This window comes from Pelophylax lessonae, assembly GCF_965119305.1.
Source record: "Pelophylax lessonae genome assembly, chromosome: 1".
NCBI classification, from domain to species: Eukaryota; Metazoa; Chordata; class Amphibia; order Anura; family Ranidae; genus Pelophylax; species Pelophylax lessonae.
The window spans coordinates 246966647-246980878 of record NC_138768.1 but is presented as its reverse complement, the minus strand read 5'-3'; the positions used below and the strand labels follow the sequence as shown (position 1 = coordinate 246980878).

Here is a 14232-nt window from a genome sequence, read left to right as displayed (position 1 = left end):
TTGTCAATGTCAAGGCAATCAAACACGAAAAAAATAATAAAAAGAAAGGGGGAAAAGTGGGCCCACGCAGGGGCATAATTATACTGGCAGCAAGAATACAACATTAATCAGTGTACAGCATAGGATAAGTAGTACAGTCCGGGCCGCCTCTCGGCCGGCCCTGGATAGCGGTCTACGGAACCCCCAAGCCACCCCCGCCCAGACAGGCGGCAAGCAGCGGCACGGAGGAGTCCGCCAGCCACTTGGCCCAAACCCTGTCATGCTTTTTGGGGCATCCCCTGTGAGAATACGTGTCCTTGTACAACGGTATCACCGAATCCACCAGCGCCCTCCACCGCCGGAGCGGGGCAGGGGACCGCTGCCTCCAATGAAGTACTATGTTCTTCCTGGCGAAAAACAGGAGGAGACCCATGAGGGTGCGATCCGCCACCCTAGGGAACAGATCGTCTAGTAGGCCTAACAGGGCCGTCTTGGGCGAGGGGTCTATCGAAACCTGCAACACTCCGTTTGCAGCCGCGTAGACCCGAGACCAGTAGTCAGACAGATCTGGGCAGGTCCAGAAAATGTGGATGAAGTCCCCGGGCGCGTGGCCGCACCGCCAGCACTCCGGGGAGTGGGACTCATGCATTTTATGTAGGCGATGGGGAGTGAAGTACGCCCGGTGGGCGATCTTATACTGCACCATGCGGTCCCTCAGGGAGACCAGGATCTTAAAGGGGGAGTCCCACACCTGTTGCCAGTCCTCGGCGTCCATGTCCGGGACATCCCGAGTCCACCGATCTCGGAGACCCGAGAGCCCCGGAGAGAACACCCGAAGGAGATGGGCGTGCAGGACCGAGGCGGCGCGGGCGGAGCAATCAAACCGAAGAACCCGCTCCAGATCCGACTGCACCACCCCCGCCCCCCCCGCGGGAACTGAGCCCCGAAGGCATGGGACAACTGGAGATAACGGAAGAGGTGAGACGGGGGCACCCCGTGAGACTCACAAAGTTGGGAGTAGGGTTGATCCACAGCGGCGCCCTAGGGGAGACCGCGGTGCTCGGGTAAGCCTCCAGCGCCAGGCCCTGACGCCAGGCTCTGAGCGTCGTTAGCATGGATGAGGTCAAAGGATACGGAGCCTTGGGGCCCCGAAACAACAGATGCGACAGCGCCTCCATTGACCCCAGCACCGCCGCCTCCAGCACCACCGCGGAGTTGGAGGCATCAGGAGACAGCCACCACACCGCGGAAACCAACTGGGAGGCCAAAAAATATTTATGACAGTCTGGGAAGGCTAGACCCCCCTGGGACTGGGGTCTCATCAGCGTTGAAAACTTGTAGCGGGGGGGGCGAGGGCCCCACAAAAAGGAGGAGAAGAGCCTATTCAAATTGGTGAAGAAGGTTTTGGGGATCCATTGGGGTGAGTGGCGAAAGAGGTAGGTCAATTTAGGGAGGATCTTCATTTTTATCAGATTCACCCTGCCCAACAGGGAGAGGGGAAGGTTCTCCCATGCCTTCAGCCTGGCCCGAACATCCTGCATCACCGGGTCTAGATTAAGGGAAATAAATTTCGAGGGGTCCTTAGACACCCTCACCCCCAGATACATGAAACTGTCGACCCACTGTAGCGAGAGATCCGGCGGGGCAGCACTCCTGGCCGCCTCGTCGATCGCAAGCAGCTGGGACTTTGACCAATTCACCTTTAGGCCCGTCACCCCGGAGAAGCCGTCCAGGATGTCCAGAGCCCACCGAAGGGAGGGACCCGCATCCTGTAAAAACAACAGGAGGTCGTCTGCGTACAGCGCCACCCTCTCCTCCAGCCACGCCACCCGAAGCCCCCGAACCTCCGGCGAGGTTCGGAGCGCCTCGGCCAAGGGTTCCATGGCGATGGCGAAAAGGGCCGGAGAAAGAGGACAGCCCTGCCGCGTACCTCTGGACAACAGGAACGAAGGGGACAGCCTTCCTCCCAACCGAATGGCCGCCCTTGGAGATCTATAGATTGTCTGCAACCATCGTATAAACAACAGGGGGAACCCCATTCTCCTGAGGACCTCCCACAGGAACAGCCACTCCACTGAATCAAAAGCCTTCTCTATATCCAAGGAGGCGACCACCCTTGCACCGGAGTTCAAATGTTGAGTTTGCAAATTAGTATAAAGCCTACGCAGATTGACATCTGTAGATCTGTTGGCCATAAACCCCGTTTGATCCTGGTCAATCACGGAGGGGAGGATGGAGCGAAGTCTGGAGGCAAGAATTTTAGTGAGAACCTTGAGGTCATTATTAAGGAGGGCAATTGGGCGGTAGGAAGCGCACAGCTTTGGGTCCTTCGGGGGCTTAGGGATCAGGATAATGTGTGCCTCCGCCATAGAGGGCGGCAAGGAGCCCATCTCCAGGCAGTCGTTGTACAATGCCGCCAGCAGGGGGGCCAGCACTCCTGCATGAGTTTTGTAGAATTCAATGGGCAGCCCATCGGGGCCAGGGGCCTTGCCTCCAGGGATAGAACGTATCACTATCTCCACCTCCTCTGCCGTGACCGGCCGAACCAAATCGGAGCGCTCAGCGTCCGACAACCAACCCAGGGCAACCGGATCCAGGAGCTGTTGCAGATCCTCCGGCCGGAGGTCCGCGGGCAAGGTAGTAGCATATAATCGGGAGTAGAAGTCCCCAAAAAGCCCCAAAATTCCCTCCGGTGAGGTGACCGCCTCCCCAGAAGGAGAAGTGAGCTCCGGAACCAGGGTGAGGGGGGCATCATGATGAGACATAACCGCCAGCAGTTTCCCGTTCCGATCCCCGTATTCAAAAAACCTCTGTTTAGAGTGGTACATAGACAACCGGGTGACCTCAGTCAGGTGTAGATGCAAGTCTCTCTTACTCGCCTGCAGCTCCTCAAAGTTGGCGGCCGAGGGGTCCCGGACATAGCGGCCAGAAGCCGCCTCGGCCGCCGCCTCCAAGTCGGACCCCGCAGCCAGCTGCTGAGCTCGAACGGCTTTGATTGCTGAAATATAGTGGCCCCTAGTAACCGCCTTAAAGGCGTCCCATACCAGTCCGGGAGAGGACGTACCTGCATTAGTCTGCCAATAGTCGTTTATCATAGATGGGGTCTGGGCCACAATCTCGGGCTGGTCCACCCACTGAGCACCAAGGCGCCACAGAGCACTACTGCGGTCACAGCCCGAGCGAATAACAACCTGCAAGGGACTATGGTCCGACAAGCCGCTGGGGAGATAAGAGACCTCCTCCACATCAGACAACATGTGCGGGTTGGCGAAGCCATAGTCTATCCTGGAGGATGTTTTGTGGGTAGCAGAAAAGCAGGAGTAAACCTTCTCCTGGGGGTGTTTCCAGCGCCAAACCTCCTGTAACCCGGCGGCCGAAGACCAATGGAGGAGGTCCCCGGAAAAGGCCTTGGGAGGCAAGGGCCTGTCAAGGTCTGGGGAGAGGATGGCGTTGAAGTCCCCCAGGAGAAGCAGTTTGGCAGGACAGTAGCCGGAGACCCTCTCCAGGACGGTATACAGGACCTCAGCTTTGAACGGTGGGGGCACATAAATGCCCGCCACCACATACCTCTGCTGCCACATAGTGAGCACCAGCACCACATATCGTCCGGAGGGGTCGATGTGCACCGCCTCCACCACACAGGGCAAAGATTTGTGAATCAGTACAGAAACACCCCTGGCATAAGTAGAGTAGGAGGCATGGAACGACTTCTGTACCCACGGTTTTTTAAGAGACAGGAGCTTGCTGCCCACCAGGTGGGTTTCTTGCAAAACCAGTATGGAGGGGTTGTAACGCTGCACATACTGAAAGAGCAATGCCCGCTTAAACTTGGAATTGAGACCCCGTACATTCCAGGATAGCACAGAGAAGGCAGATGGTTTACGTGATGCCATCCTGGAAGGTTACATAAATGAACACCCCAGAAGTATCACCCATAGGTACTACCTCCTGGGGAGCAGCAAGATCGAGTAAACCCATGCACCAAACAAAAACACTAACAAATAAAGTAAGCCCTCCTGGAGGGAGAGCACAACACCCCAAACACATAACGTTTACCCTACTGTACCCCGTTACCCCCAAAAACCAAGGGGGAGAGCCCAGGGACAGTTTGAACCCAAAACTGAGAAAAAAAAACGGTTAGGCACCGGCCAACAGATCGCCTGGGCCTACCGCCACAGTCTGTCCAAAAATAGTCCGCCCACCGCCAACAGGGCCAGCGGAAAGCACAGTTCAGGGAGCCTGTCAAAAAACAAAAAAGAAGGCAAGAAGTCAAGCAAAAGGGAAAAAAAAAAGGGGAAAAAAAAACCAGTGCAGTTCACCCGAGCTCCGTGGTGAACAAAAGGGACATAAGGGCCAAAGGAGGATGCAGGGCAAGCATCTGCCGTGAGGAAGGAGGTGCAAGTGTCCAGGAGTCCCGAAAAACACATCCGAGGGAGGCAGAATAGAAGCATGCAGGAGAGCAGGAGTGGGAACAAAAGGGGCAAACAGGGCAGAAGTCAGCACAGGAGTTCACTTACAAAATCCAGGTCATCACACAGCCGAGGGGGACACAGGGGGTCATCAACAATCAGGCCACAGCACCCAAGGCGTCAATCCAATCACTGGCATCTGGGGGGGTCTCGAAGAATCGCACTGTGCCCTGATGGGCCACCCTCAGCCGACTGGGATACAGCATACTGTATTTAATATTCCTCTCCCGCAGGCGACGTCTCACCTCATTAAAGGATCTGCGGCGTCTCTGTACTTCAGCCGAGAAGTCTGGGAATAACATCACCCTGGTATTCTCATAGGGCAACTCCCCTTGCTTCCTAGCCGCAGCAAGGATCATATCCCGGTCCCGGTAATTCAGCATCCGGACCAGGAACGGTCTGGGGGGGGCCCCCGAGGGTCGCTTGCCCGTGGGCACCCGGTGAGCCCTCTCAACCACATAGGTAGCAGGAAGGTCACGCAGGTGCAGAAGGGATTTGAAGAAGTCCTCAGCAAAGGCCTCAGGGCGATCACCCTCCGCGCCCTCCGGCAAGCCCACCACACGGATGTTATTTCGGCGTTGCCTGTTCTCGGCATCATCCACCTTGCTAGTGAGCGCGGCGACCAACGCCTGTAAGTCTGCTAGCTGAGCCGAATGGGATCCCTGTCGGTCTTCTACCTCTCCAATCCGATCCTCAGCCTCCGTCATCCTGCCCCTGATCTTGTCCAGATCGTGGCGTATCAGGGTGCATTCGGAGGCCACGCTGTCTATGCGGAGCATGAGGGAAGCTTTGCAGCCTTCAATGGCCACGAGGATGGGTCCAGTGATCGCCGCCGCCTCCACCGCCACTTCCGCGGGCGCAGGGGAGCTCCGCTCCGGTGTCCGTGAGCCCGATGGCTGCGAGTCAGGGGAGGAAGACATCCCCGCCGAGGCCTTGGAGCAGCGACTTGCCTGGGGGCTGTCTGAGACTGGCAAGATGGCGCCGGGAGGACACGTGGCTCGGCTCTTCCCCGGGCGCTGAGGCTTCGGATCCTTGGGCAGCTTACCCTTCGGCTTGGTCGACATGGCAGCAGGACCAGGACGATCCAGAGGAGCAGGACAAGCCGGCAAGCCAGGTATTGTAAGCAGAATGGCCCTAAAACGGAGGAATTTGCACGGATGATCACGGAGCTCTGCAGCCACACGTCCACTCAGGCTCACATCCCGGCCACGCCCCCAGAAAGATTTCTGTCATTTTTGGTGTTTTTTTTTAAAATGAGTAATGGCGGCGATCTGCGATTTTTTTTGCGGGACTGCGACATTGCGGCGGACAGATCGGACCCTTGACTGACATTTTTGACACTTTTGGGGGTACCAGTGACATTACTACAGTAATCAGTGCTATAAATATGCACTGTTACTGTAAAAATTACACTGTCCGGGAAGGGGTTAATTTTATTGGAGAGGGAGAAGTTAATGTATGCCTGGTGCTTACTGACATGTGTGGGGGGAGGGGACTGAGTGACACAGGGACAGATCGCATGTTCAGCTATGCTGAACCCTGCAATCTGTCACTGCCTGTCACTTAGGAGATCTGCCCGCTTTGTTTACACAAGCGGGCGGATCTCCACACTCGATTCCCCGACGATCGGGGAAGAGCAGCGGCGATCGCCGCTGCTCCTCCCCTGGCCCGACTCCCGACTGAACACAGCGGGAGCGAGCCTCTGGAGGCGCGCGGGCCGCCCACAAGGGGAGGAGTCCAGCGACGTAGTACTACGTCGCTGGACGATAACGAGCCACATTGCTGCAGTGGCAGCAATGTGAGCAGACGGAAAGTGATTAATAATATAATTCCTTCTAGAATGCCTAATTTCTCCAGTGACGGCTTTTACAAACAGTGAAACTGCTGGTACTATCGACAAGGGGGGAAACGTACGTGATCTCTTATATGAACGTGTTTCCTTTAAAGGGACATGGTTAATGTCTGTTTCTGGGAAATCTTCCCACACTTCACTCGCTTCAAGGGCCAATTCAAGCATTGAGTTGGAAAAGTTATCATCATATTTTTCTTCAGAGTCAATATGGCCCTCCTCCTATAGGTCAAATAAATCCCTAAGGGTACGATACTCCTTTCTTGTAAGGTCTGTCCAATCACACGTCGAAATGCTCCGGATTGGTCCCAACCGATGTTTGAGAGAGATGTATACCATGTAAAATCAGCTTACGTACAAAAAGATAGATGTCCTTAAGGGCATCAAAAACATCTCCATTATAGGTGGGCAAAAGGACAGACACCCTACCTACGAGGGACATCTGAGATTCTGACAATTCAACACTGGAAAGGTTAATCCCTTTGAGTTTTTCCTCTCCTCCTTGCTGTAGACAAAACTGTCCAGGCCGTATTTCTTTGGGATAGGGGTTGAAAGTCCCTGTTGAGTGTGAATTCCCACCCTATTGGGGTTTTTTATATTGGTTGTTGGACCTGGATCTATACCTGTGCCTCCTCCTGTGCCTCTTGAGAGTGGTCCCCATTTTTGGGTAATGGTAGTACTCTTTGTTCATCATCCTGTTGTTCATTTGTAATATCCATAGTGAAAATTTTGGGGGGTCATCTTCTAGCACATCATTTTTCTTTTTATATGTATCCCTATATCTATAATGGCCTCGTCATCCCCCCTACCCCTTGTTGCATTTAATGCTCCCCTGAATGAGCCAACGGGCTTACTTTCTTCGTAACTCAAATACCCTCTCTAATTGGATCTGGATTGTCCCCTATTTTGAGAGTTCCCCATTTAAAGGCTTGATTCGTGGCATATGCTGATCAATCCCTTTCCAATTTCTTATTTTTTGTACTTGATATATCCCTATTTAACTTCTCATTTGTTTGACATATTTCCTTTTCCTTGGATATGATCTGGGGTTTTTGTCTATGAGGGGCTTGGGAGTCAAGGGCCTCCAGTAAATCCTGATTATTTGTACCATCTGCTTCTCATAGTAGTCCATAGAAAGGACGACCATATTTCTGGTGCATTTCTGTAAGTTATCCTCCCACCTTTTCCTAAAATCAGGGTCATTTTGATCCTGATCCTGGGAAAGATCTGAACTCTTAGACCTTTTGGATAGATTTGTTCATCCAAGTACTTTTAAAAAAAAAATCTATATTCCACCATGTTCTAGATTTTCTCTCATAGATATCCTTCAACTTATGTTCTCTGTCTTGTATAATATTGCTGGTGACTGCATTTTCTTCCAGCTGTATTTTACTGACCATATTTTCCCAGAAGTGTGGATCCATCTTGAAGAGGAGAAAGAGAAAAAAGGGGGAAAAAAAAAGAAAAAAAGGGAATAGTGTCTATTGGTACCGAGGATATGGAGGGATACTTCCCATATATTGCACAAAAAAAAAAAAAAAAAAAAAAATCATATCCTATAGTCCTACAAGGTATCAACACTACAATTAGATAGGGGGAGCTACTACACTAAACTCTAAAATGATAATTTAAATACTCAAATGGATATTGGCTCCAACCCTACCTATTTACTTGGAAAAACTTGGAAAAGGCGGATTATGACAAATGGAACTGCAAGAGATCTATAAGATGGATGGCCATGTAGCAGAATATGAGAAAAATATATAAATAGTACAAGCAGTGATTATTCGTATGACAATTATACTCTTTGATATATAGGTGTAATCCAACAGGAGCAAGCTAGCTGGAATTGGATTTTATGATGTCTTCTGATATATGTTGTGTATGCAAATTTTACTTTTCTACAATAACAGTGATTTTTGTATGTAGATGGTTGCCACACATCTACTACCCTTTTCACTCTTTTTTATATCTCCACCTAAAGATGTGTATTATGTTTATAATGAAGAGATATCTAGAAAATTAACAGTTAAAAATATTTTGGAGTATATAGGTGAGGGTGGAGCCAATATCCATTTGGATGTGAAAATAAAGATAAAAGTTTCATTTTATGTCAAGTTGCACTAAGTCTCCGCTTTCCTGTTTGGTTTGTTGTAGGAAGATGAATTAAAAGATGCTGTACAAGACAAGAGTCGCTTAAGTCTTCAGTATGCCAGCCTATCCCAAAGGGCCTTGCAATATGACCAGGTAATTATCACTTTGGTTTCTGTATACAGATTTTATGTTGAGGTGTCCTTGATAAGTGTGGAAAAGAAACAAAGTCACTGAATCAAACCCTTATTATTCATATACCACATTTATAGGGTGTGAGCATTTAGTTTTGATAAAAATATTGTGTGTTCTAATCTAATATCGAGAAGGAAAATTTAATTGTAAGAGTAAGGATGTTGTATGAACTACAACAATATTTATGCCATCTCTTAGGTATACTAACCTGTGGGTTTTTATGTGCTGGTTTCAAATTGGCCACAACTAGCTTTTTGTATAAATTGTTACATATTCACTCTTAGGTCTTTTTTTTTGTTTTTAGAAAAATAGCCAATTTACTTTAATAAAACGCAGTGGTACAAACATAGTAACTCCTGTTTTTTTTAACAATATTTTGAGCCATGATAGGTACTTTCTCAAGCTAGGAGCAACTGTACAATCAAGGCAATTATACATTCTTTAAACACTTTCTTTATCCTATGCTATCCTATGCAATCACTATAAGCAGCAATTCTGAAATAGCCAATCATAGAGGACAGCCAGTGAAACAATGTCATTAAGGGGGATAAGATTTATCACCCATGTAGTGGACCTCATTTGACATTTGGAATTATTTTACATGCAATTTGTATTACATGGTTTATTGTATTTGATGTCCATGTTTTCTATATGTTAGTGAGACTTTATCATTCTCTTGCTTTTATTTTCAAATTTGCATTGATAGGAAAGTCTGTTGGAAAATATTTTCTTTGGACCTTCTCTGTCACCTTTATTTAGTGACATGAAGCTGGATTGAGATCACTGGGGAACGGGGATAAATGGAGATTCCAGCAGGTGCAGAATTACACTATTTATCAGGATAAAGCCAAGCAAAAGAATTACGGCTGCATGGGTGGGAGAAGAAGGGGGGTGTTGAAATTTATTACTGAGATTTATGAGAAGTCAGTGAATGGATGAACCTGCCAGCATACATCCCGAAAAGGTATATCTGTTTTGATTGAATTTACTTCCTAAATATTGACATTGAAATTAAATTATGCGGGCACTGGAAGGTTTTGTCCAGATAGACATTCTCCTTTAAGATGTTTTTCTGAAGCATAACACAGAAAATGCTGGCTCATGGCAATTTCAGTGCGTCCCCTTGTTGATTCAGATTAGCTAGTAGTTGATGTCAGCTCTGTATAGCTTGTTCCACCTTGCACAGATGCTTGGTTGGATTGTTCTCTGCCTGAGGATCCTGCTGCATTAGGCGGAATTTTCTGTTTAGTTGCTGGAACTGTTTCAAAACTTTTCCAGCTATGTGGCATGAAGCTTTATCTTGCTGAAAAAGCTATTCACAGAGGGGTTATGTTGTTGGCATTTAGAGATGGATTTAAGTGGCAATAATGTTTGTGATTTTTGTGGCTTTCAAATGTTGGGTATGTATTGAGAGCTAGGCTAAAACATCAGTAAAACTATTCTAAATTATATTATTAAAGAATTCTATACAAAGTTGGCTGCTGTTGATGATCTGTCTTTCTACAATGATTAGTTAACATTAACTGGATTCTATATTAATACAATGGTTTAAAAGTATTTAAAGCCATTGCCAAGCACAATGTAGTCTGCACAGAGCACTCCCAATCCTCCTCTTCTGGGGTCCCCCCTGGAACTCCTGATTCCTCCCCCCTGCCAAGTGCTTCTATAGCAAGCTGCTTACTCTGGGGACACTTGTGTATACTCACTCCTGAGCCAGCTCTATCTGTCTTTTGGCACACAAAGCACAGCTCAGCCTTGCCCCCTGCTCCCTCCTCATTGGCTGTGATTGACAGCAGCAGGAGCCAATGACTCCCACTGCTGCCTCTCTGTCTAATGTGGAGAGAGAGAGCCAAGAGAGTATCTGCTCTCATGCACATCGTTGGATCAAGATCAGGCTTTTTTTTACCCTAAAGTGGAGTTCCACTTTATTTACCAACTGGCCCCACTGGTAGCTGATCCCTGTGCCATTAATCTTTGGATATTTTTTTTTTGTTTTTTTTATGCCTTTTTTGTTTAAAAATCCCACCACTGCCAGCCCACCTCGTCGCAGCAAGGTATGTAATTTCCGCTCTCCCATTGGCTCCTGAGATATCAGTGTCCTCAATCCCAGGAGTCAATAGGTATCCTCCGCTTCTGGCATCGTGTTATTAACCACCTCCCACCCGGCCATTGTACATATACGGCCGGGTGGGAGTCTCGTCCTTCTGAATGGATGTTCCGGAACGTCCTTCAGAAGGAGCGAGATCGCGCCGCCGCGGGCACGCGCAGCGGCGCGATCTCGATGTGCCTGCGTCCCTTGGACACAGTGCAACAAGATGCGTCAGGAGGGCCCTGTGATTGGCCCTCCTGATCACATGACGGCTGTGTCCAATCACAGCCGTCATGCAATGTAAATACAGCCGTTGTAACGGCTTCGATCTCTTCTCCTCCTGACAGATCCTGTCAGGGAGGAGAAGAGGGATGATCGATACTGGAGCTGGGGTGATCAGTGAGTATTTCTAAGTATTCACTGATCACAGGGGGGGTCTGTGCTGGTAATCAGAACATTGATTACCAGTGCAGCCCTGGGGGGGTGCCACTAGAGCCACCAGGGATGCCCACCCTTGACCACCAGGGATGCCCACCATGGCCACCAGGGATGGCAAACAGCCTGCCAGTGGTGCCCTCCTATCAGTTCTGCCCACCAATGCCATATATCAGTGCTGCCCACCAGTGCCCGTTATTGCCATCCACCAGTGCCGCCCACCAGTGCCCATTATTGCCCACCAGTGCTGCCTATCAGTGCCCATCAGTGCCCCCCATCAGTGCCCCCCATCAGTGCCAATCAGTGCCGCCCATCAGTGCCGATCAGTGCCACTTATCAGTGCCCATCAGTGCCCATCAGTGCCGCCGATCAGTGCCCATCAGTGCTGCCTATCAGTGCCCATCAGCGCTGCCTATCAGTGCCCACCAATGCTACATATCAGTGCTATCTATCAGTGCCACATATCAGTGCCCATCAGTGCTGCATATCAGTGCCACATATCAGTGCCCATCAGTGCTGCATATCAGTGCTACCTATCAGTGCCCATCAGTGCTGCATATCAGTGCCACCCCATCAGTGCAACCCCATCAGTGCCACCCAATCAGTGTCTACTCATCGATGCCTGTCAGTGCGGCGTCATCAGTGCTCATCAGTGCAGGAAAAAACGTATCAATTCACAAAATTTTATAACCTAAACAAAAAATCTTTTTTTTTTTTTCAAACTTTTCGGTCTTTTTTTATTTGTGCACCAAAAAAGAAAAAACCTGTCAGTGATCAAATACCACCAAAAGAAAGCTCTATTTGTGGGGAAAAAATGACACAAATTAGGTTTAGGTACAGTGTTGCATGACTGCGCAATTGTCATTCAAAATGCAACAGCGCTAAAAGATGAAAATTGGTCTGGGAAGGAAGGGGGTTTAAGTGCCCAGTATTGAGGTAGTTAAAAAAGCAGAAATGGCACTTCCTTTTCTTCCCTGGTTGTGTTGATTGACAGGTTGCCATAACAATGGGACGGAAACTTTTGCAACCATCGTCATTACTATGGTAACCTGCAATCAGCACAGTGCGTCACGCTGTGTCCAGACTGTGTAGGCCTGAGATTGGGAGGTGCATACTGGGTATCCAGCTGCACCAAATCCCGGAAGCAAGTACGAGTGGGCTTCAGGTTCCCACAGTAAGAATGGCCGCTGTCTGTATACCGGGACAATGTGAATAAATGAAGATTTATAAGCCACATCAATGATTACACTGTAAACAGTATCCACTTTCAATTGTACAATAGAAAACAGTAAATAGTATGGGACTTTAAATGAATGTTCTGAGGTATATTGAACACAGAGAGCAAAGATGTAAAAAATATAACCATTTTATTAGATATCACAAAGATTAAAAGGTTAATTTTAAAAGCATAATGATGAATTGAGCTGCCATAAACAGTAGATTTCTATCTTGGCCCTGGGATCTGATTGATTATCCAACGCGTTTCATGGAAAAACCCACTTCATCAGGGCCTCAGATACTCTACAAAGTAATATAATAATGTACAAAACATATATACATGAGACATTTACTCATTGAATGACATGATGTCATAAAATATTTTATATACAATTTTTTAACAACAGGATAACAACATATTGTATCCACCATGAGAAAAAGGAAGGATGGGTCAAACATTACACAATAAAGGCAAAAAGTTTCATATTCATCAAAGCTCTGTGATGTGATATTCAATTGTAATAGCAAAGAAAATCATGGGGGTGCTTTTTTTCTTAAATTGACAAGGAGTCTGGAACTCCCCTTTAATGCATAGAATGCATTAAAGTGAAAAAAAAAAAAACTTGTACCTTTAGAATCACTTTACTGTATAAGGGCCCATATACAAAGCACTGCTGCTTTTCTATTAAAACCCCTGGTACATTTATAAAGCACTGCTATGTGCTATAATAATGTAGTTTGTAATGTGTTTACTTTAGAATTCTGAGACAAGTGAACTAACAAATTCTTTCTAATAAATGAGGGAGAAAAAGTCCCCTGATTACTCTTCTCCTGATAGAGCTAGAGCATGTACTGGGGAATATCCTTAAAAATCGAAAGGAACCCTGCAAATGTGGACATTTTTGTGGTGTGCTTATTTTCACACCACACACTTGCTCATTGGGGGTGATGGGATCAGATAGGTGCAACAACACCCCCCCCCCCCTTTGATGACAACCCCTTCTAGGCAATAGAGGTGGCAAAGAGCTTGGTACCCATCAGCATTTGGTTCCTGTGCTTTGGGGGGACCCCCATTTTTAACAGGAATCCCTTATTAGGAATATGCCCAATTTTGAAATCCAATGAACAGAGGGCTGCACACTCACTACTTTCTTGATACGGGGATGCTTGTCTGCATGCCTGGCTTAATGGGCAAGTTCGCTCTGGAAGTGTGCGATAGCGTTTTTTTAACCTCAGACATTTAATCCTCCTAATGAAAAGATTGTGTATAAACACAGTTTAAACACTCAATGGAGAGTATGCTGACAAATATGTGAAACGATATCCCATTATTTAACAAGATATGCCAAAACATTCCCTTAAATACTTGACCAGAAAATAGAAAGGAGCTTGTAATGTACTTGCAGCATATGATTGGCATTCATTGGCATTCAACTTGGCAACATTTCATTATGCAGGTTGTTTTCCTCATAATAAATATACATGTACATGACGAAAAAAATGGTTTAGTTTTGTTTAGATTAGTTAATCTAGTTATTTAGTTTAGTTAAATTCAGTTGATTCATTCAAATGGTAGGCGGGATTTGTATTCGGAATTCGTTTTATGTCTTTTTCCAATTTTCTTCGAATTTACCGGTTTTTTTTTTTCAATTCGAAATGTTCGAATCGATAAATTTTGAATCGTCAAATCGGGAATTTAAATGTGGCAAAGTGAACAAACAAAAGAAAAGTCTTCATCAAATGTTTACAATGACTCTTTAAATCATCTTTGGTTTAACAAAAACAGCATTATTTTGAAATGGTAATCTAATAACACACACAGTCTTTGATTTCAGAAATATGTTTATAATTTGAAATTCAACTGGAAATCGAGGTAAAATTCAATTAGAATTTCTGAAATTTGGACA

General features: G+C 47.3%; 1 protein-coding gene across 16 annotated transcripts in view; it reads left to right on the top strand.

Moving 5' to 3' along the window:
• Window positions 1-14232, top strand: part of RIMBP2 (RIMS binding protein 2) — an 855912-nt gene that overhangs the window by 502249 nt on the left and 339431 nt on the right. For all 16 annotated transcript variants that reach the window (XM_082266906.1, XM_082266905.1, XM_082266904.1 and 13 more), the window contains one exon: window positions 8455-8544. In XM_082266906.1, the coding sequence (XP_082123032.1) occupies window positions 8455-8544 (90 nt within the window). The remainder of the gene's footprint in view (window positions 1-8454; window positions 8545-14232) is intronic.